A 24,290-nucleotide genomic window follows, 5' to 3' on the forward strand; every position below is an offset into this window, starting at 1 on the left:
GAGGAGGACGAGGAGGAGGAGGAGGGAGGAGGGGAGGGTGCCGCCGGGAGGGAGGAAAGGGCACGGCGCAGCCCGCCGCCGCTGCCGCCGCCGCCGCGGGGACTTGGCCGGGGCGGCCGGTGACATCACGCGCTGGAGCTCTGCAGAGGGAGGCGGAAAATGGCTGCTGCGAGGTACCGGGGGGCGGGAGGGGGGTGGCCGGGGACCCCGCCCCGGCGGCAGAGGGGCTGCCCCCGCTCCCGCCGTCGCGGGGGGCAGCGACCGGGGTCGCGGCGGCGGTCGCCCGTGCGGGTGTGCGGGCGGCGGCGGGAAGGGGGCCTGCGGCGGCTGGCCGGGCAGGCGGACCCTGGCCCCGAGGCGCTGGTCGCGGCCGGTTTCGTGGCAAAGCTGTCGCTGGGGGAAGGGACTGGGAAACGTTAATGAGACGCGTCCTGACAAGGTGATCAGGGTCCTCGCGTCGTGCCGACCGGGCTTCTGATGCTGGGATTTAGGCGACTGCGGGAGAGCCAGCGGACTGCGGGCAGCGGTGCGGGCTACCGCACAGCACCAGCGTTCGTCTGGGTTATGCATTAAGGCGCGCACCGCGTATGGTGCCTGCGTACCGGGCGGTGTGTGTGTAATTCGCACACCCGCCGAGACGTTTCCTGCATGAAAGCCGCGGAGAAGTTGGCTGGTGCAGGGCTTGCTGCAGCGAAAGCTGCTACAGAGCGATGCCGCCTGGATACCCTCTTACTGCAGTAAACTGCAACGTGCTGCAGCAAATGTCACCTCCTGTGCCTTTCCTTTACCGCCTTGCCGGAGCTGATGCGTCGCATATAGCATAAACATCCTGGCATGTGCAGGTTGCTAATGCAGATAATGAGAGGAGTTCATCCCTGTCGCTCTCGCTACCTCTGCAGCTGTTACTTTGATGATACTCCACACTTTCCAACGCTGTTTTAGAGGTCTTTGAAAATGCAGTTTTAAACTCTCTCATACTCCTAAACACAAAAAATCACGTGCTGAAAATATATCCAGGTAATGTCTTGCAATATTGTGCTTGCCTGTGTTAGTGGGGAAAAAGTTAGGGTTAATTTGTGACGAAATTCGTGCAGTTTTCATGCATCTTTGATGCAAGCACATAAATGAGAGGAACATTTCCAAAACTTCGTAGAAATAATGAAAATCTCTGTAAACACTGGAATAACATCGAAATGTTACTGCTTTACATGACTGACAAAACTATATAGAAAAACGTATGTACAAATTCAAATTAAACTACAAAATAAGCGAGCTGGAAGGACAGAGAGGGAAACATATCTGTGGTAGCTTAGATAAGGACAGGAAAAATGATCTCTAGAATACTAAAATTCATTTATCACTGAGCTAATAACATTGTAACACTTTACCCTTAATGTTAGGGAAATTCATTTTCATTGAAAGATTCTCTTGACACCAGGTTGGGGGGCTAAGTGAAGAAAGAAAAAAATATGTTGGCTTTTAGGTCTATAATATTTTATTCCGGGAATTTTGTCTCATTTCATAGTATACGCCAACATGGTGAGCCAAAATAGTCTGTCGTATTACTCTGTAAAACAGAAAGTTGCCACACTGCAGCCTTTGATTTAAAGCTTTCCCTCACTGCCTAGGAACGGACAAATGCTGTAAGGTTGTGTTGCATCACGTGGTGCAATATTGAAATCTTTCCTAATACCGCAGTACACTGCAGTAAAATGGTTTTAATGCAGATTACCTGGAGATTATTCAAACGGTTCATGTTACCTCACTGTAACATGAAGCAAATCAGTGTGATCCTCCCGGCAACGCAGCTGCCCTGCTGCAGGGCTTCGCTGCGGCGTATTGCAGGAGCAGGAAACTTTTCGACACCCTTCGCTCTGCACTGATTTATTGTTTCAGAATGGGATGGTGGAGAAAATGTAGCACAGCAGTGACTGCACAGTAAATTGCAGAGAACTGAGAGGGAACAGGTATTTTCACATTGTTCTTGGGTAGCAGTGCATAGAAAACATTTGACAGACAAATCTCTAACGTTAGCTTGTTAGTTTAAGGTTTATAGCTTTTCTCTTCTAAGACTTAGGGCTCATGGGTGTCTTGAGGATAATAGTTTGCCAAAAGGCTATAATAAATTTCATGACAACTGCTTGGTTTTTTTTTTTTCAAACGCAAAAGAGAGTACAGTTTAGTACAAGAAATGCTGACACGCATGATTTCTCAGAGCTACCGCTCCAGGCTTCTGAGTCAACTGCCTCACATGTATACCAAACTGCTGCTATGGCTTTCTTTATATTCATTACTGCTCTGTGTTTGTTAAATACTGCGGGTTTTGGTAGTGTGGTTAAAATGTTACTTCTGCGGTGAATAGAGTTTAAGTTGTTGAAGTTATTTTGCATTAAAAATAAGCAAACTATATGTGGGTAGATTTTTTTTCCCCCCCAAATAGTAATAAAAAGAAATCAAAATAAGTTTTATGTGTATAGCATTTTTAATATAAGCTTCTTTACAGAATGTTTTTCAGGGAACTTTTCATAAATCTTAAGGATGATAAACAGAGAAAAGAAAAGGAATGAAGAGAGAAGGTTAAAACAAAACCATTGGCTCTCAGCTGAGATTTGACCTCAGAAGGAGAATCCAGGAGGTGAAGCTATTTCAGAGAAGAGGAAGTAAAAGAAGGTAACAAAGTCTTGAGACTAATAGTAGCAAGAGTGTGTGGAATGGCAAGGTAGGTCAGAAAAGAGATCTAAGTTGTTGAGAGGCTGAAGCAAGTCCAAAAGAGTTTTATAAGCTATGAAGGCAGCCTTCAACCCTGAAATAAATAAGGCGTACTGCTACCATTTCAGGGTATGCATGATGTGGCCGCACTTTTGCGGAGATGTGGGAAGATGGGAGGTAGCATCGTGCAGATCCCCATTTTGATGGGGATCACAGGGAAACAGAGCAGCAACAAAGTCATGGGCATAGCTGAAGTTTTCGGCAGGAGGCTTGGAAGCAGCCTGTTACTTGAGCAATCCTGAGGGAGGAGGCGGCAATAAGTACTTGGGGAGAGAGATGAAAAAGGAAAGTTCTGTTTCAGACACTCCACAGAAAAGAGGCGACCAGCAAACGTTTGCAGTGGGGAGGGACAGGACAGGAGGGGAGGATGTTTCTCTGGTTGCGGTCACTCTTGAATGCAGTTGTTTACCTATTTTCCCAAGTTGCGTGAAGGAGGGGAACAGTACGGAAATGATGTCAAAATTCTGCAGTTTAATGGAAGAGTTGAGCAGGGAATGTGTTGTAGCAGCAGCAGCCTTCCTGCAGGGAGACAAGGCACCATTGACCTAAAATATTCTTTCAGCCAGTCTCTCATGATAACCTGTTCTGACTTAGCAGTCTTGCCCAGCAAGGCTGAAGGCAGATACTTTCTTCTCTTAATCTTGCCCTTTATGCAGAATTGCAGTACAGTCTATGGACTAGTGCATATTCCTTGATAATTTACATGAGTTTCAGCAACTCTTTTTAAAAGAAACTAAAAATCCTAGCTGAGTACCATGGGTTAGGCTGAAAGGAGCAAGAAAAATTGCAAAAAGAAAATATGGTATTTTGAGTGGAGAAACCATGTCTGCAGAAATCTGCTGACCTCCCCCAATGTGAGCTGTGGGATTCAAGGGCACTCAGCAACTCTGAGAAGGCACCTCTCTGCTCCTACAGATTCAGGCCTTGTGGACCTCATTTTCCAATTGTAAGACTCCCCGTATCAGTGAGCCGAAAGAAAAAGGTCACATGCTAGATCTGGTGATGTGGACGTAAGAATAGGAGATGACACATGATATGATTTCAGAAGAGTTGCTGAGTAAGATAACTTCCTTTCATTGGAATGTAGGTATGCTTTAAGGACTGTGTTTCTACTAATTAATGATAATTAAGTAAAATATTCTGCTTAAATGACTACTTAACTGGTTAGAAGGGTTCTCTAATCATCTAATACTTCTTAACAAAATATTTGTTTTTTTCCTAATCAAAGAGGAACCAAAGTAAATACAGTAAAAACCAAAGAAGCAAGCAAAGTAAATACAGAAAATATCATAGTATCTGAGTATTATCAACTTCATTCAATGAAATAATTGACTTTCCCCCTCAATATTCTACTTCACGGGTTACATACTGTCCTCAGTGTGCTTTCTAGCAGTTTAAGCATGATGTATGAGATGATGTGGGAGTTTCTGGTAGACTATTAAACCTTATAAAATACATTCTTCAGCTGAAAGAATAACAATTTCCAGCTTGATATAGGCATCACGTTTCAAAAAAATCCGTTATGTGAAATTATATGTTCTAAATTCAGCAAGGTTATTGCAAATCTTTGTTCTGCAAAACTTGGTAAATTGTTTGCTCCATACAGTGCTTTGTATGTTTGGAAGACAAGGCACGCTAGCATTAGTTAATTCTCACAATATCCTTGAAATTAGGTAAATATGTATTATTATTTCAGATCCTTTGAAAAGAGAAGCTAGACTGTAAAGGTCGTTTGATTTATCCAAGACCAAACTGTGTGATTCCAGTGCTGCAGACTAGACGCCTCCATGACTGGAACACTTTGCCATCTGCAGGTGTCTTAGGTGACCACGTAAAACCAAATTCTGCCTGCTTTATCTACATAGAGGTAATTGTCCTTATTTTGCAGGTTCATCAACTCACACAACTTGCATGTTTTGATTCCCTCTGTTTATTAGACTGAATGTAAATCGAATGGAGTATGAGCCATGCAGTTGTGCATTCACAGCTTACAGTGTGGCTGGAAAAATGCTGGCAGGAATTCTGTGGGCATAAATTGACTTTGCAGACAGAGAGGCTGATCTTGAGCCTAGATCAAAATATACTGCTAAAGCTCCTATGGCTTCTTTTTTATTACAGCAGTGATATGCCCCTTTGTCCTTGGTTAAAATTTGCTCTGTACTCATTTTTGGCAGTGTTTAATGTAGCAGTTGTCAATCTGAATGTGGCCTTGCATCCCAGAGGGAATTGCACTTCATTAGTATTTTATGTATATAATTGGAAGTTGCTTAAGGATTTTTTTCAGACCGATATACAACACTGGCAGTTCAGCTCCTATATATTAATTTATAAAGTTACATTGAATTACACACACTAAAAAGACATTTAATTTTACAGGAGGGAAAAAAATAGCTCTAATAAGGTTTGAGGTTGTCGTCCTTGCAGGGAAGATGCCTTTCTGTCAAGTCTCCTAAGTACATGCAGAACTACTCTTAGTTGCAGTAATATTCCCTGGAGTAAGAGTACAATGTGTATGTCTCTTGTTCTAGCTCATGACCTTTAATAGTAATGCAGATTTTTTTTTTTTAACTGGAGATCATCAAGTTCATTCCCTCCTACCAACATGCTGCAAAATCAGAGCAATTGAGGAAGAGCTTTGGAGTAAAAGAGCAGGCACTTTGAGTATTAACCAAGCATGACTTCTAATCTATCATCACTCGCCTATGACAGCCAGTAAAGACATATGAGTAGAGATAGTTCAGATGCCGCTAGATTATTAAATACTGACCAAAGCTCAAGCCTGGAATTTCCCAGCTGGTATTTCACTTCTATGCTCTTAGCGTTGAAGGGAGATTGTCACCGATAGTAATGCTTTGGGGCAGCACAGCTTATTGAAAGATGTATGATAGCTTATGCCACCTTATAAAAAAAGTAAGATGCCTCCTCTTATAAACTCTCACATCAGGTTATCGGTGGGTTTGTTTGAACAAGTCCAACTTGAAAGTACATTAGTTGCATATGGAAAGCATGTCTGATATTTTTTCAGCCTTTTAGGAAAAGGGTGTTTGATTGCTTGGGCTGATACATAGAGCAAGTGCACAGTTTTTGCACCTCAGCACAGATTTGCATGTGGTCAAACTTTCCCTAATGATGTTGCCTTCCCATAACCGTCTTTAGACAAAATAAGTGAATACATCACCGGTCTTTAACCTTTATAATTTGGAGCTGTTAAGCTCCAAATTAGACACAATGTGTCGTGTTGAATTACCCAAGCCAGATCAGAATGAGTATGGCCAAGTGTTGGACTCTACAGAGCCATGCTGACTTGTTTCTCCTCCCAGGCTACTTACTGCTTCTACGAGTTTGGATACATTAACCTGCATGGAAAGAACTTTCACGTGACTATTCAAATTCCTGTAGCTTTGGTATCTCATCCAGTTCAATAAATAAACTGATTTTTGTTGGTCTGTATATTAATACATTTTGTTGAGCATGGCATTTGCAAATAAGTAAATCAGAGTGGGTATTAGTTTTCCATCTGTCAGCTGTGAAATAGCTATTTAATAAAGATACTCATCTGTAATGTAGAATTAAGATAACTTCCTGCATCTTGTTATTTGGCATCTTGTTATCTTTATGGGGATCTTTCACTGAGTGTGGGATTAAAATACAGATAAATAAATGTATGTGGTTTATAGGCATGTGAGGTATCTAAGCTCCTATTTAAACTCAGTTCAGCCATTGGGGCCCAGAGAACAATTCACTTCCCTAAATTTATGTGTTTAGTGCCATTTGAGGTGCCTGGAGTTAGTAACCACCCTCATGAGCCTGGAAGAGGGTCTAGTCCCTATGTGAGATATGCGCCCATCAGAAGAGGCAGTTGGAGGCCAGGCATAATAATTTATGGTATCTAAGATTGCACCATGCGTTTGTTTTTAGGCAACTGTATTGAGCCCTAGAGCATTTGAAATAAGCTGAATTGCTCTCCAGGGAGCTTTAATTATGTTCAATAGGGGCTTGACTCATTGACGGTTGCAGTTGCTCAAGGCTGAGACATCTCCGCAGGGACAGCAGTTGTGATAAAAGACCTGTGGGAGATTTGTACTTCTGGAGTAGCAGCTGAAGGCAAAGCAGAATGCCAGAGGACACTGGCACTAGACACCTACGTTTAGGAAGCCAAACTGATCCCTAGATCTCCAGTGATTACAGTGATAACTTGGATACCTGGTGCACCAGTGACACCTAAATGTAAGCATCTTAATCTAGAACTGAATCCTGTCCTGAAAGCCCAATAATGATGCCACGTTGCTATCTTGAAAATTTATTAGAACAAACGCCATGTTTCACTGTTAGTTGAATAAATTATTAGTTAGAACAAAAGTTTAGTACTTTTAGGCATACTAAATATGCCTGCTTAATAAATTCATTATTCATCCTTTGCTATCACTCAGTATTACAAATAAAATTAATAGTTTGATGCAAAAATCAGGGCTTTCCCAATAAACTTTTTCAAGCTTTTTATTTAGGCCACAGTCCTACAAAGGGCTTTGGCATATTTAGGTATTAATATTATTTTATAAAACTTCTAGGTTGCTAAAACTCACAGCATGGAGGGCACTACTGTGAAAAATAATAATGGCTTCATTAATTCCTTGGGCCACTCAAATGGATTTTAGTGTGTGAGACAAGGTATGGGCCAAATTCTGCGTATAATCCTGTGGACTGTAAATGCTGCTGAGGCGTTGAAGTCAGCGAGACGATTTGCATAAATAAGGCCGGAAGATGTTGCTTTACCATGAATAGCATCACTTCTTAGAAAAGTATATCAGATTATTTCATAACTAGTCACACCATGATAGCGATCTACAGTCAGGAAGTGAGCTGTTGGATATCAGTAATAAAAATCATGTAGTTTTATCCTTCCTGTGGAAGACAAGTGGGATCATTTCTGTGCATTTATAGTCTTGAAAGTTGCAGTAATGTTCTGATAGGTGCTCCCCCAGACTTCCAGCTGAATTTGGAACGCAGCAATACTGATGATTCTGGAAAATCTGTACACTGTATTTCTCAGCTGAGAGTATCAGATTTGTGCTTTTAAGTCATATTTTCCCATAAAATGACTAAGATATCACACTGTAAATCTTTTGAGCAGTAACACCACTTCTGCATTCTTCCAACAGTGCCTAATTCCACTGAAATCAGTAACTCTTACACTGGTTTCAGGGGAATAGGATTAGAACCCACAACAGGGCATGTAACATATTTAAATGTCATCATTTTCCATTATAAATTTGTTACAGAGAACTGGGAATTTCGAGATTTCATTGTAGCCCAAGAGTTTTACACCAACATTGTATTTAATGTCCTGACAAGTTCAGTGTAAAATGCCATAGTCAAAGTAGCACAAACCAAATCTGTGATTACCGCTCATTATGCTGAATTGGAAATAAGTAGTTTGAGTGAGATAGATTAATTTCTAGCTCAGTAAAGGTGGGATTTTTTTCCAAGGAAAACTGGGATTATTGAAGGCTGAACTTAGAGGCTAGACAATGTAAAATGTTAGTACTTTATTATGGATCTATGTTGCCCGGTTATGGTACAGTTTCTTGTTTTGCTGAAATCAGTGGCAAAGCCCTATTTTAAACTCTACAGTATCGGACCTATTGAGCAGGCCTACAATCTCATGTTGTAAATTTGTAATACTCTACACTGCATTTACTGAAAGGAAAGAGAAATAATGATCTCAGCATGCCATCTGCCAGCTCTCCAGCTGAATGGAACAGACTATGTCAATCAAAGGCTGAGATATGTCTTTAAATTACTTTTGTGTTTTGTTTTTTTTTTTTTTTGTTCTGGCTTTTTGGGTTGCTTAGTAACAATATTCTGTGTGCAAATTTGTAGCATCTGTGCAGAATGTGAGGTGTTAACATGTTTGTAAAAATTAAGAGTCCAATTAATGTTTCCTCTGCAGAGCTTTAAAATTAAATGGCTCCTTCCTTTTTTCCCCCCTTCTACAAATTACCTGCTTTTAGAAAAAGTCAAGAGAGATTTGTGTCTTAGAAGAGTGATAAATCATAAATTTGCATGTCAGTACTTCTCAAATAAGTAGCTAGTGTTTTCAAATGGAGAATATAGCAGAATTAAGTAACTTGCGAAACATAAGTGGCTTTCAAAGGTCATGTAATTCTGTCTCTGTGGTTAGTAGCTGCACACAGGGTAATGTCTGTGAGTGATTATATATCTTCCAATTAAACCACTGAACAAAGCACTCAGTGTCAGAAATCTTACTTGATGACTTGCAGAACTGTGTTAGAAAGATTTAAAACAGAGAACTAGGTACACTTTAACAGACTTCATACTCTGTTCTTTTGGGTCCCTATAGCAGAAGGTCAACTGGAATCTATCCTACTATTCAAGATCTATGAAAAAATAGAAAAAGCTAATATAGGATGAGTTGGACCAAGCCAGCTTCTGTAAGGAGACATACCTACCCCTGTATAGTCACTGAATAGTCAGTGGAGAGAAATAGGCTCTCCCAGACAGTAGGTCATCTGCTGTCTTTTAGCTATGTGTCTTAGGGTGAGATGAATCACCTCTCTTTCTGCAGTGACTGAGCCAAACATGGCTAGGCAACCTCTCACTTTTAAGGCAGTAAACGTTTGGTAAGATTAATCCCACTCCCCAAGATTATTTTTTTTCCTGATGATACAGTATATTTTGCCTTTGATCTCTTTTGGCAAATAAAACATTTTAGAGGGAGGCATCTGCAGCAGTCCTGACTCAGACAAGGTACACATTGACTCTAGTGGGAGAACAGGGTGAGAAAACACTGCAGGACTTCTCTTCCAGTAAGTGTTTTACTGTTCCTTTTCCTCATTAGAGACATTTTGTTCTACCTTTCCATTCCCTTTAATCACTGGCTAGAGATGACGCCAGCAGACAGTTAGGTATTATCCCCAGGGCCCATGGATTGTCACAGTAAATTCTGTGAAAAAACATAGTTTGATTAATGTCTACTGCAGGAGCTGAAGGCATAGCTCCATAACAGAAAAATACTAACAGTCAGCTCTTGCACTCTGTTCCTTTTATTTGGCAATGTAATAATTTTGTCGTTTTATCTGTAATGCAAGCAGTTGAGCTGTTGCCCAGCAGAGCCGCAGCAGAGGAGAGGGGACCTGGCCAGTTGCTGTTGCTGCCCCACAACTGCTTCCCTGCCTTGGCCCCTTCAAAAGCAGCAGGAGCAACAGGACTGAGCACAAGCCTCGGAATCTTGCCGGGAGCTAAAGGAGTGGATCAACCCCATCCCTCCTCCATGAGTATTTGTGAAATCCACTCCTTATTTCTCTCAGCAGCCTATGTAGCTTATATTTTAACTTGGCAGCTGTTAAGACTCTTGGTGAAATCAGTTTAGCTATTTACTAGTACACCCTCCCACCACAGGCAAGAATCTTGACAGCTCAAAAGAGCATTATAGATAAAGTAGACGAACTGCTGAGCTCCGAGTCCTGTTATGACCATGGTAAAAATTGTCCCTAGCTTTGAGTGGCAGGATGGATTTTTGTGGATCCAGGTGCTTGTCTGGTGTAAAGACTGTGCGAGGCATTTTGCCAGCCGTGTGCTTCACAAGAGTCTACCAGTAGCACCAGGCTGCTGTCGTGGGCTCCAGACATCCAGAAGTCCACATGTCCATTGATTTCATTAAGCTGTATAACACGTACGCAAGTCTGATACCTTCCAAAAGCTGTTGGACGTGCTACTGATACGCTCAGTCAGCACAGTGTGTATGTGAATAGCCCCAGCGCCGTGGGGAATCATCACTTACCCTCCGTGCTGCAAACAGCCTGTGTATTCAGTGCGTCCCTGGAAATCCCAGGCTGGCTTGCTAACCCTGTATAAGCGCAGACCACAAGCACGTCCCATGGCTCAGAGAATATTTGTCTCAATACAAAATGAGAGACAACATACAAACTGTTAGAGGACTAGAGGGAACCATTTAAAAAAATATAGAAGTCAGTCAATCAACTGTTAGTCTTAGCACACTGGCAGCTCTGACTTTGCTTCAATTCTGCTGACCTTGTGTGGGCTTTTAGGAGGGTAATGAAGTAGTTCAGAACTGCCAAGGGCCAAGGAGGGGAAAGCTCAAAGTACTTCATTTGAGAATCGAAGAACTGGGTGATGAGGATTGCTGTGCTGGGTTGATCAGAGGTAGAAGTTAACATCTTCGTGCTGGATAAGAAATGTTAAGCTGACTTGGGGTATATACTCAAAAGCAGTTTGAAAAAGAAGGAAAAATACTGATGGTCAATGTGGCTGCCTGCACGGGCTGTTTTACATTGTTGTTCGGACAAACATGCCTTTTCATTTTGGACCTCACCTATCCCTAGTGAGGTCAGTGCTGAAACTTTCCTTCCTTTGGGTTCTGCTTTGTCTACATGTGTATTCATTTGAAGTATCCCTTTCTGCGGTGTGAGGATCCACTCGGCATGGATCAGTGGCAGAATGAGACCTGCATGATTCATGCTAGGCATAGACATTCAGGCTGCTTCCTCTCCAGAATTTACAAGGGATGGATGTTTCCTGGTCTTTCTAACTCTCTTTAAAGAAAATTAATGTGAATTCTTGCAAACACAGTCTCCTTTCTTCAGCAGGGCAGTACTTAACAATCCTACTGCTATCACACTCAACACTTTCTGCATAAAAGCATGATTTAATACTCTTTTTAATGGTGATTTCTTACGCTGCTTGCCTCATTGTATCAGTAAACATGTTGACAAGAGCGCAGCTGTCTTTCACAAATTAACAAGTTCACCCCTGTGTGAAAAGCCAGCTCTGTTGAGGCGTAGCACAGGCATGGTGAATAGTGGTGAGCCGCGCTTCTGCAAACGAATTGATGTTGCTTCTTAGAGCACTGCAGCCAGATTTTCGCACTTGGACGTAATAGCTCTGCGTAAGTCTCCTTTCCTAGCTCTGAGTTACCTTTTTGACAGCCTCTGCATGAGGCACTAGATTTGCTTCCAACTGATTGAGGCCAAGTAAATTGCAAATCATGCTGTCGCATCTGGGAATTCATGAGTGTTCAGCTCTGTAAAAAGTACTTCACCTCTAAGAACTGGCAGGCTAAACCATACGTTTGTTGGGAAGATCAAGGTTTGACAAAATCCGATTTTCTACTTATTGGTTTTATCTGATTTAATAATTTTAAAGTAGAAAATATCTTCTCTGAGTATAATGGAAACACTTAAATTAACCAGTTATATTTCCGGTAGTGTTTAATAATGTATGTTGCATTTCACACTTTTGTGTAAGGCCTGTCAGCTTCATTAGAACAATAAAGCACAAAGTATGACTTGTTCCCTTCTCCCAGTGTAGAACTTCAGTGCTTTAAAAAGCCCAGAAATGGTCCTTTGCTTTAAAAATATTGTTTTATGTAAGCAAAGGACTTAGTTGTATGTTTGGGTTTGGGTTCTCCTTGTTGCTGTTATTCTTCACAAAGCAGCACAGCTCTCTTCCAGTCCTCAGCCTGTCATTTCTTTTGTACGTCAAGTTTTCCACTGCCAGAATGTGTCTTACCTCATCCAGTCAGTTGTCCTGGGTTGCTCTGGGTTGGTTTTCTGTGTCTGCAATTGTACATCTTGCTGCTCGCGAGATGATTAATACAGTCCTGGAAGTCATACGTCCCTCTTCATAGCACGTAGAGCTAGTACCTTCATGAAAGTTTTTATCACACCTGTATCTTTTAGTCAGAGGCTGAACTGAAAACTTTTGTTGGAGCAAATGCAGTAGTAACAGAGATCCTGGGCAGGAGACAGATTAGGCATGGTAGTAATATGGAAGCAAGGGCTCTGTGAGTGAAAGCTGTTTTCTGTGCATAGTTTTGGAGGCAACTGTCTGACGAACATGTATTGAACAGACCATCTCCCATCTTTCAGGGGAGATATAACACACTGCTTGACTAGTTTTCACTTCCTTGTCCAGGATATTTTCATACAAGGTAATTAGCAAAATCCAGGAATAGGAGGGTTGTTTGGGGCTTTTTAAAGTATTCTTGTAACATTCCTGTGGCATGACATGGTAACAGCTATTTTTCCGATGACGTCCTGCAGGCGGTATCTGTGTGACAAGAAAACCACGTAACAATGAAAAAATTTACACTGTTTGATTTTGTAAATGATAATTCACTGCAAATTGGAGAGACTTCATGGATACAGGACCTTCCCAGTGATGACAATGAACTAGAAAGACTTCTGAAACCAAATGAGCATGTGCTAGTAAACTGGCCTGTGGGAGAAAGAAAGACAGAAAAGCACCTGGTGAAAGTTGTGTACATGAGTGGTGAGTGCAGTTCCAGAGCATTTGTCTGACATGAAATTTTAATCTAGTTGCAAGGTATTGCTACCTGATTTTCTGTGCTTTGGCCTTTTTTTTTCCATCACTTCAGACGACCCGCAAGAGTTGGTAGAAATGATGCAAAAGATATTGCGAGCGGATGAAATTACAAAAATACAAGTCCTTGGAAAAGGCAAGAGGAAGAGGATAGAAATGATATTCTCGGAGAGTGAAGACAGTGACCTGGATAAAGAACAGGTGAGTTTCTGTCTTTATGTGCCTGATATTGGTAGGCCCATAATGGAATGAAACAGACCGTAACTATTGATTCTTCACAATATAATACACAAAATATGTATACTAAAGGTAGGAATACAGACGATCTTCACATGGTACCTCAGCACAATAAGCTGTCAGAGTAATTAGTTAGGCCAATAGATTTTGTCCTTTGCTATTTAAAGAGAGAAGCGTTATTCAAGACTTGGATGCTCTGTAGCTCCATTACATTTTCTCCCATAAGACAGAAATCTGACCACTGCATAATGAAGGGAAGGGACCAGGTTTTCTGAGCTTTGCATTGTGCTGAGATCTGCAGTGACAAAATATGGGGAAAGAAAACATAAATCTTAACAAAAGGTTATAAACATACTTTTCAAAAATACTAACCAAAAATGTCAAGTGCACAGTGAATAAAAGTTTATGGTATACCATGGGATACTGTAATGAAAGGCTCTCTAGGAATGCAAAGGCACTATTATGCTCTTGTTTACAGGGGAAGATGATGAAGCATATAAAAAGAAAGAAATCATTACAGGCATCTGCTCCTGCCAACATCCTGAGTCAACTTGAAACATCTTTAATTAACAAACAGGTAAACATCTCACCTTGAGCAATTTTAATGTATTAAGCAAAAGCAAACTGAAATGTATTTGTTTAGGGGGGCGTAAGACTTCTGTTTCAGTGAAGTTAACGGTTCTAAAAGACACTACCTTAGAAAATTGGTGAATGGACAACCGAGAGAGAAGTATCTAACAGTTATGTATTACCCTGACATTTAATTTTGAATTTTAATAGGAATGGTAATATCTATGTTCAGTAACAGCTATTATTAAAATGCACCAGGTCTGTTTATACATTCTGTGTACAAAGAGAATATTCTGATTTAGCCAGATATTTTAATGTTAGTTTTAATGCTTTAATTTTATGTTGTTGTTGCTCTAGATAGATAGCACGTTTTCGGTTTTTTTTTCCCCAGAGAGAAACATATTCAGGAAGCAACTTTCTGTACAGTGAAAGTAGCAGTGATGATGAAGAGCCTTTATTTCAACTATCCAAGGTAGAACTGTGTGCCAAAATAAAAAGTCTCAAGAGGAAGCTGGCAGACACCATGAGAGAAAACTGCCGCCTAAGGCAGTCCCTGGTGATGCTTCAAGGTAAAGTGAGGGGAGTTATTTTGATGAAGAGGAAAGCCTGAAGGTCATGAAAAGCTTGATTTATAAAAGGCCATTTGGATGGGAATCATGGATGCTCAAGCACCTGACACGACCAAGGCCTACCGTTAGCATCAAAGTCTTTGATACATGGCAACATTTAATTCCAGCAGCACTTAGAAAAAACTCTCTTACACGGAGGCCATGCAATCATAGACTTACAAATGGAAAAATCTGTCTAAATCCTGTCGGTCGTTCCCAAGAGAACCTTTCTGTATGCTGTGTATAACCGTCGGCTATGCTCAAACACTCCCCTGACCAGTCCAACTAATCTTGCTTATTAACAGTTATTCTTGATCTACTGAAATTTTCTTTATTCTGGAATTATTTCATTTCTAATTATTTTAGTAATTTCTCATTATTGATAATCCGAGTTAGTTCCAGGTACAACAAATTTAGTCCTTTCCCAGAGGTGATCCATTTTGTTCTTTTATAAATGAATCCTTCATCACTCAGTCATCGCCTCTGAAGCCCCTCTTACTTGTCCCTGTCCCTTACTCTGGAGCAGCCAAGACTGAATCCCAAAATGTCAAAGCATTGGTGAATGAGTAAGGTTTAAAGAGGAGTTTCTACTTCTTGCCAGCTATATCATTCCGTCTCTAGACAACCTAGTATCTCTTTATTTTCATATGATTTTGCAAGTGCTCATCAGTTTCATTGCCCACCTGATTCTGTTCTGTATGTTATTCATATTGGTTTGAATCATTCATCTCCACTTTTCTGAATATTATTTTTAAACATTTTGTTAGTGTTTAACAACTTTTCTCACACATTTAGGTCCATTTGCCTTACATCTTAAGCACTTGTATTAGACTTTGACAGTATTTTCTAATAATTCAGGGATTCTGTATCTTGCTGATTTGTCAGCCCTTGCATCCTTTTCGCTCTGCTGAATTGATTCTTCTTAATGAAATCAATAAAAGTTTATATCTGAAAATAAATATTACTTGAAGAAAGGGCCATTTAAAAGATATTCTCTATAGCTTAAAAAAGAGGAAAAAAGTCTATGCAGTCTATGTAACTTCTTTGAAGCAAAAAAAAAATTAAATCAGACATAACATTACTTAGCCCATATTCAATAGCTTTACAGACTTGTAGAGATTTTGAGATAGCAAAAAGAAAAAGAGAAATGGCAGCTTAGTGCCATGATGGGCATAAACTAATGGTTCCTCTTAGCCTTTCAGAGAACTGATCTATCCTATTCTAAAAACAGAGGCCAGATCATCAAGGGTGGGGACGTCAGAATGGCAGGAAAAGCTTTGAGAGAATAGGAAAAAAGTATGTTAAAGTGTTTTTGCTGACTACTTGGACTCTTTTGCAGTATGACAGAAACCTAATTACAAAAATATACATCCTTACGTAATTAGAGTCTGAAAGCTTCAACTACTTTGACCCATCACTTTCCATTTGATTTCAGTGTTGCCACAGGCAGTCACCCATTTTGAGGAACTGGTAGGGATGGCTGAAGCACTGCTCAAAGGCGGAGTGACATCATCTACGTCCAGTCTGCATTCACATGCTGTTTGGAAAGCATCTAACAACCCGTTAGCAGATTCATATGCAGCTATGCATAGTAACTCCAGCTCACCAATAACTCTAAATGTGGAAGATGAGGAGCAACAAACTGAAAAACAGGTCAGTTAAAAGGCAATTTCAGGCATAAAAATTAAAACTTTATACAGTACAACCTTTACTGTTATAGTATAACAAATCCAAAATTAAGCATCAGTAAAAATCATTTTATCATCATTCAGTTGATTATGTGACTCATGAGCTCTTTTTGTGCAGAAGGCTCTTTCCATGAGAAACACAAGACAATTCAGTGTGCTGGTACACTCTCAAACTCGCTTTGATTTCGGTGGCTTTGCACATCTGTGACTAAGGGCAGAGTGCAGATGCATGAAGAAAATACTGAGATTTAGGGATAACTTCTAGCCTAATGCTTTGCATGCCAAAGGGGAATGGTAGCGTTTCAGAGATAATCTAAGAAAAATACCAGCAGTCTGTTTAAACTGTTAATAAGTAAATGGAGAATGGTATGGTTTTGCTCTTGTTCCAGATACTGGCCAGCAATTAAGTAGAAATACATATATATATAGGTACTGAGTAAAAATGTTCCCCTATTCTCTGTAATTATAATAGAGCATAATTGAGAAATCTCAGGCACAGAGGCTGTACATGAAAAATATAAAGACCCAACCAAAAGAATAATTCTAGCTTCTGCATTCACATTTTACATACATAGACATTCTTACGCACTGAGTCATGCCAGTTGGTGGAAATCATTCTCGTGTCTTGTCATGGGGTCCTAAAACCCAAATAAATCTATTAAGAATTATCAAGGTATGATGTTTTGACTGAATATTGCAATACACAAAATTTGACCTAACATCTCCAAAGAAATAAAAAGACCTAATTTTCTAAGCAACCTAGCCTTACTTAATAGAGGTAGCTCAAAATTGCCCATTAGGAGAGTTCAAATACTTAGGCTGTACAACTGCTGTATGTAGAAGTCACTCTCAAAGCCCAGGACCAGATGTCACAGTTCTTAGGGCACGTCTGCTTGGAGGCAGGAATATTAGCTTGGGCATAGTGCCATGCTCCCAAGGCTGTACAGAATCCACGCCAGAACTGGACCACAGCCAGCTTGCATGGAGTGCAAGCAGAAGGATTTAGATATGTCTGAACACGTCCTGTCTCCACTAGTGAGTAATAAGGATCACTTGGTGAAGTGTTTGCTAGGCTGAATGGGGTTCTTAGTCTGCCCCACATTTGCTTCTGAAAAAAAATCAATCTGCGCGTACAGTTGCAAACGTTGAGTGATATGCAAGTTTAGCATTGGTCTCAAGCACACCGTTTGTAGAGATTACTGTTGAAATTGTATTTTAAAAAAATAAAATTTAAAAAATATTTCAGAGGTAATACTATATAATATTTCTAGAGAACTGCAATAGTTATGCCTATGACCAATTTTGTTTTCCAGTTCAAGATCGAAAAGTGGCAGATTGCACTTTGTAACAAGAGCAAACCTCAAAAGTTTATAAATGACTTGATGCAAGCACTTTATACACATGAATACATGGCTACACACAGCCTGACAGGTGCAAAGTCCTCCTCTTCAAAGGATAAAGCGGCGAAACCAGCTATGAATCAGAATGAAGTTCAGGAAATCATAGGTGATGACTTGTTAACGTTACTCAATGTGGCACTGACTTGACAGAGGGCTTTCTCTGAGGGGGGCTGTAATGCTTAACAGCTGGTCTACTCAGGTGATGTGCTGTTTCATATTTCCTGCTTCAGCTACATACTTTTTTAATCCATCTGTTACAAATATTGGCAGTGAAATGCTAAGTAGTAGTATTTCTGTTGTGTGAATTTTGTGGTTTTTACTTAAGTGGCTACTCAGCACAGTGATTCTATAAATTTTTTTAGCCTTTGAAAGGTTAATCTACAACAGTCAAACTTGGAGCATGACAGTTAACGGATAAGGGAAGGCAAAGAGAGGACACTTGGATCAAATTTAAAATAATGTCTGCTATATTCTGAAGTTAGTGAATGTTATGAATTTTGACATTTTAAGTAGCGCTGGAGGTAAAATGAGACAATAAGTATAGAAGACAGGAACAGTGATCAGAGAAGCAAACAAAATTTGTTTTATGCTGAGGTTTAAGGCAAAAAATGTTTGGTGCATAGGAAAGAGAATCATTTCAGATGGAAGTAGCAGCTTTAAAGAAAACAGTATTTTGTGAGCGCATGAAGCCTGATTTTTATTGGATTCACGCCTATAGCTTAATACTTGAACAACATAGCCTAAATTCCTGTACTAGAATCCCTTGCCCATTGCCATTTCCTTGGACTTCCCCAGTTCTCTCAGTTCTCTTCCCAGCTTAGCTCCAGTTCCTGTACCTTGGTCCACTTCTGTTGAAGTTGGCCAGGAGTTTCAAAAGTTACCAGTTGCAGAAACCTCTTTTCCTTAAGAACCTAGCTAGAGAAAAAGGCCCAAAGTCAAGAGAGTGAAAAGGAAAGAGTGTGTAAGATGGTGAAAATATATTTAGAGATGGTAAGATGAGACAATTTCAGAATGATGTATGAGAAAAATTAAAAAGATTTCATGGGATGAGAAGAACGGCTGGACTTGATGATCTTAAGGGTCTTTTCCAACCTAAATGATTCTATGATTCTAAGAGCTCCTAGTGACTTTTCTCAAGGTGGATTCTGGGGAAGGGTCTAGGTAAAACTGAAAAGGGAAGCAGAGAAGATAATCAGGACATTGAATACAGCATGCTGCGGAGAATTCAGTGACAAAGGGAAGCCTATAGAGAAGTAAAAGAAGTTTGTTAAAGGAAATGAGAACACTCCTGAATTCAAACACAAAAGTATCAACTTATACAAGAGAAGAAGAAAAATAAGAAGGAACCCTGGGAGTTCTAGGACTGTAGAAAATGAGTTAGTAGATCAGATTATTTAAAGAAGATAGAAACTATAAGACTTCAAAATGAAAGAAAGGGGAAAAAAAAATCAAGGGAAGGGAAGGTGATGGAGAAGAGGAGAGCAGAAGATGCATTCCTGATGTTGAGTCCTGTTGTTAGTTTTTTTGCATTCAAAAAAACTTAGCCAGGCAAAACAGAAGGGAAATGTTTGGGGAAGGAGACATCACCTGCAAATGAAAATTAAGGAACAAAAACTGGAAGATTCAGAGGCATGAGGACTGACATGGATAGGAATAGGACTCTTTGATCAAGAACAGAACAAAGAAAGAGAGGATGAGCAAACACAAATCACTTACTACAGGAAGCCCTTGTGGCCCTGGGCCTCCCTTTGAGTTTGCCAAGAGCAGGCACAGCAATATGGAAGGCACACAGAAAAGCAAGAGCTGGCACGTGCAAAATCTATGAAGTAGTGAGTGAAGACAGCAAAGTAACTAGAGCTGAAGCTGAAGTAGCTGGAAATTTCAAAGATGCAATAAAGGCATTTTAGATCATACATCTGTGGTTTCCCTGATTTGGAGGCCTCATATATATCGTCTCTTTATTTTGCAGGAATCACGAAACAGTTGTTTCCAAACACAGATGATGCTTTAATTAGGCGAATGATGGGACAAAAACTGAACAATTGCACCAAGAAGCCAATTTTAAGCAAAGATCTTAACTCAGGTGCTTTTCAGAAGCAGAGCTTTTGGTAAGTCTTAAAAAAAAAATTGTAGCCTGCAATGTGTGATTCCATATATTACCCTGTGGTAATAAAATCTAAAAGCAATCTTAAAATTACCATGAAGATACGTGTTCAGATATGCATTGCCAAGTAGGTAAATATTTTTGTAATCTTATACAAAAAGTACATAATACAGAAGCAGTCCAGCTTAACGTTACAGCACAAAAAAAAGTTGTTCATTCTAGACAAAGCAGCACAAAGCTATTAAATTACAGGATGAGAAGACAGAAGTAAACACATGGAGTTACTTTAATCAATATGTCTATTTTAGATTTGGCATTGTTTACTTTTCTTATTATTCTGTGTAGGCTCTCCAGAGGCCAGTCAATTCCATTTTCATGTCGCGTGTTGTGCCTCAATTAACCCACAGTAAAGATAAGAAAAGTCACACCTCTTCTGTACGTACTGATAAAAGTACTGTAGGAGAGCTAAATTAGCGTTCTTTTACTGCCAGAAGAGTCCCAGTTATTGGGGCAGAGGAATTATTACATAACATCTTGCTTACTATGGGCATTTTTACCTTGTGAACAAGACTAGTCTAAAGTTGCTGAACTCCTCCCTGTTGTCGGTGAAGTCAGCTATTTGCATAGTACTGTTTCCATATATACCAAATGTACATATCACAGCATAGTTGAGGTTGGGAGGGACCTCTGGAGATCTGCTAGTCCAACCCCCGCTGCTCAAAGCAGGGTCACCTAGACCAGGTTGCTCAGAGCCATATACAGTTGGGTTGAGTATCTCCAAAGATGGGAGATTCCACAACCTCTCTGGGCAAGCTGTGCCACTGCTCAGTCACCCTCACAGTGAAAAAGGGTTTCCTGATGTTTAGACGACACCTCCTGTGTTTCAGTTTCTACCCGTTGCCCCTGGTCCTGCCACTGGGCATCACTGAGAAGAGGCTCCATCTTCTTTACACCCTCCTATCAGATATTAATACACATAGATAAGATCCCCTTGAGCCTTCTTGAGGCTAAACAGTCCCAGCTCTCTCAGCCTCTCCTCAGGAACAGGGTAGGAGATTAACAAGGAACAAGAGATTAAAATCAGTGAGATAGAGAGAACAGATTTGTCCTTACTTTGACTTTCCATACTGAAGTAATATTTTACTTCTTCCTAGTTCAGTTATCTCGTGCACATTTTAAAATCCATATTTGCAACTGTAAGACACTTCATAACAAAAAAAACCCCAAACAAACAAAAACACCCCAAGATATTTGACTATGTTACGACACAATTGTTTGAAACGTAGCAGTGCTTTAATACTAAAATTCCTCTCTAAGCCACCTGGAAGTACTCCATGGACCACCAGTGGTCTATGAATTACTACTTGAAAAATACTCAGATAATATATATAGGAAGTATCCACATACACAGGTTTTCTCATCTGGAAACAACAAACAAATGCACCAGCCTGGCTAAAAGACAGTTTACTGTGTTAATGCTTTTCTCCTAGAGATGAGAAGGCTTCATAAAACAAAGGTCCTCTGTATTTGTAACATACAGTGTGCATTGATTCACTGTAGTATTTTTCCTTGTCCTTGACACAGGTGGTAAAAATAACAGCACAGAAACACAGACTGTCTTCTTTGAAAGTATTAAATCTTAAATATTTTATATTTTAAATTTTTATCTTCATCAGAGGAATCCATAAATTTTGCTAATTCCTGAGTCTTCTCATCTACAGACACAGTATTCCTTGAAGCCTTGATGGGAGGATCTTGAGCTAGCACTATAACAATTCTGGGTTGTTTTTTACTACTGCCTATAGACCTTTCAATTTAAACTTGATATCTTAAAAATGTCTTTATGTCTGTCATTGATAAGTGCTTATGTAAAATCCGGTCCAATATCCATTGAAACCAATGTAAATATTGCCTGCATAGTCTCTCTTGAATGGATGATTATTAGAATGCATTCATAATGGATTCATTCTACACCTGGTCAGCATTTCCTCACTGTATAAGCATTTAAGCACCTTGTAGGAATCGAGATAACAGTGGTGATTCCTTTAACTCAGATGATACAAGTTTTCTCTATAAGAAAATCAGGAGAATTTAAAAGTGCTCATAATCTCACTGTTACTCCTTCAGTTCACCTTCCAGCAATGAAGTACAGAGAGGGGTCAAGAGAAAATCCTGTTGTGCAATACCTGTAGTAACAACTTACCCACAAGTTACTAACTTTTAAAACTGGTGATACTGCAGTTTTGATCTTCCCTCTAGCTGCTCCTCCTTCCTTGCCCACCTCCTCTGCCTTGCCCCCGAATACAACTACAATTCAAGAGAAGGAATTTGGAGTCAAATCTAACAAGATGGACAAGTCACCATCTCAGATCCATTAGGCTGAGATGAAACAAGGAAAAGGGGAATGTGTCAATGAAGAAAACTAGTTAACTAGCTAATAAACTCTGCTGCTTGGAAACTAAGAACAATAGTACTTGCACATTTAATGTTAATATCTCAAGCTTAGTTATAAATTGTCTCAACAGTGGTTCAACAGCTGCTCCTCAGGGCATCATCTCTTCAGCTGTTCTTCCCAGCATACAAGACCAGCAGGATGATGATTCACCAGCTGCTAATGCACAAATTCAGCAAAGTGACAGCCGTCTGACTCCTCCACCTCCCACCACACAAGGTCAGCAGGAGTGTTTCAAACCCACTTCTTCTAAGGTGGAGTCTCATCTTGCCAGAAGCTCACCAGCGCCCTCTCCCAACCAGGGTTGCGGACAGGATCTCAGGAATTCAGACAAAGAATAACAGAAGGTATTTCATACCAGTTCAAATTCTCAATGGAGACTAAAGAGTAGTATAAAATAAAAAAGAAATAATATCTAAACGGGCCTAGCAACAGTGGACAGAGATACTGCAAGCAGAATAGAAGCCTGAGAACCATTTTCTCAAACAAATGAAAATTCTACAGCCTAGGAAAAAATGAAGGCATATTAATATCTTTGGCTTTAAGATATTATTAAATATATGCATGTTATGCAGTAATTCAAAAAATATAAACTTGTTCTGAAGAATATAAGAAGAGTTCCCCTTAGTTAGGAAAAAACATTATTTAAAGTAATACCAAAAGAATGTGTAAGAGGAACCTTAATCCCCTTGTTTTCACCTTGACAGCTGATGGAAAGCCGCTTTACCGATCAGAGAAAGCTATTGCATATTAATACAAAAAAGATATAGAGGTATGAAAAGAGAATAGAAAAATTTCCTAGTGAAATGAAGACTATGGCCAGCACAGGGTTAGAAAGCACAGGGCCACATGAGCAGAGAAGAAGAAATAAAATAGGTTAAAGATGCTGTTAACTTGGAAAGAAGAAAACTTTCTTAGAGCAATGAAACTGCAGCTCTCAAGACGTCTGCAGGAAAGAAGCAGCTCATTTTTAACCTCTGAAAGCTGGAAAGGCAATGAAAGAAGCCATGTTCCCTCTTAGCTCAGGGAAGAGTCCTCCAGGATAGCCTGTTTGGAGCCACGGTGGAGGCCGTGGCTTCTCTCTGCTGGCCTTCTGCTGCTGGTACTCTGCTAGTTTGGCAGCTCTCACTCTTCTTCCCTGAACGTCAGGTCCATAGGATAAGGGTGCCTGATCCCTCCAGTCGGGAAATGCAGGACAATCTCTTGGAAGCGACTAGTAAAGGGCAGAGTTGCAAGCCTCTACTCCCTGTGTTTCGATTTTGGTATGCTACCTCTCGCTCAGAGAGAGGGTGGACAGGTAGAGCATTCCTCATGGGACTGGGACCAGAAAAATCCCAGTAACTGGGCAGTTCCTCTTGAGATCTGACACCACTTGTCCCAGGGAGCAGCTGGCAGTCACACACCCTGTAATTGCCTGAGGAGGAGGAGAGAAGGTTCATTTTTTCCCTCGTTGTCTGATTCCAGACTCACAGTGTGCCGGTAGCATGGGAAGGAGAGAACACTTGGATTATAGCTTTCTTGCTTGAGTGTACTTCTCCCAGAACAAAGAGTACTAATAGTTAAATCTGTTTTATACATGGTAGACAAGCAACTAAGGAATCAAGATTTAAAAAAAAAACAAAAAACCAACATGAAGTTGAAGAAATCTAGCTTGATTTGAGGAGGATTTCTATAACTCAGGAGATCTGAGTTATAGAAATAAATTAGAAATGGTATTAGGGTGAATGCTGGGAAAAAAATCTGAAGATGGGGTTAGCAGCCAAATACCTCTAAAGGAAAATGCTGCAAACCTAACTGTACTAGAACAATGCACTAATAAAATGCACTGTGGAGAAGACGTCTGTGTGGGCTGGGGTATGAATTAAGTGATCTGCTAGCCTTTTTCATCTCTCATGTCTATCAATTCCTTCTAGAGAGGATCAGGATGAAAGCAGGTATGAAATATGATGTAAGTTCTATCTCATGTTATTAACTACCATCCATAAAATGTAACAGAAGGATATTTGCTATTATGTACATTTTGTATATGTAATTGTATGTACAGCATATAAGAATGTATATAGTTAATCATATTTTTGAAGCAACTTTCTATCAAATAAA

At 40.1% G+C, this 24,290-nt stretch overlaps 1 protein-coding gene across 4 annotated transcripts; it reads left to right on the forward strand.

Annotated features, from left to right (window-relative positions):
- The first annotated feature begins 36 nt into the window (after positions 1-36).
- BEND6 (BEN domain containing 6) lies at positions 37-24,290 on the forward strand. Of its 4 annotated transcripts, none has more exons than XM_072855218.1 (11): positions 37-173; positions 2,504-2,670; positions 3,685-3,856; positions 12,852-13,080; positions 13,187-13,332; positions 13,847-13,945; positions 14,330-14,507; positions 15,982-16,199; positions 17,548-17,740; positions 19,604-19,742; positions 22,264-24,290. In XM_072855218.1, the coding sequence occupies exons 4-11, from the start codon at positions 12,885-12,887 to the stop codon at positions 22,529-22,531; spliced, it is 1,437 nt and encodes a 478-aa protein (XP_072711319.1). In that variant the 5' UTR covers positions 37-173; positions 2,504-2,670; positions 3,685-3,856; positions 12,852-12,884; the 3' UTR covers positions 22,532-24,290. The 4 variants fall into 4 exon arrangements, with proteins under 4 accessions (XP_072711319.1, XP_072711318.1, XP_072711317.1 ...); XM_072855217.1 differs by lacking the exon at positions 3,685-3,856 and adding an exon at positions 4,466-4,636; XM_072855216.1 differs by lacking the exon at positions 3,685-3,856.

This window comes from Ciconia boyciana, chromosome 3, assembly GCF_034638445.1.
Source record: "Ciconia boyciana chromosome 3, ASM3463844v1, whole genome shotgun sequence".
NCBI classification, from domain to species: domain Eukaryota; kingdom Metazoa; phylum Chordata; class Aves; order Ciconiiformes; family Ciconiidae; genus Ciconia; species Ciconia boyciana.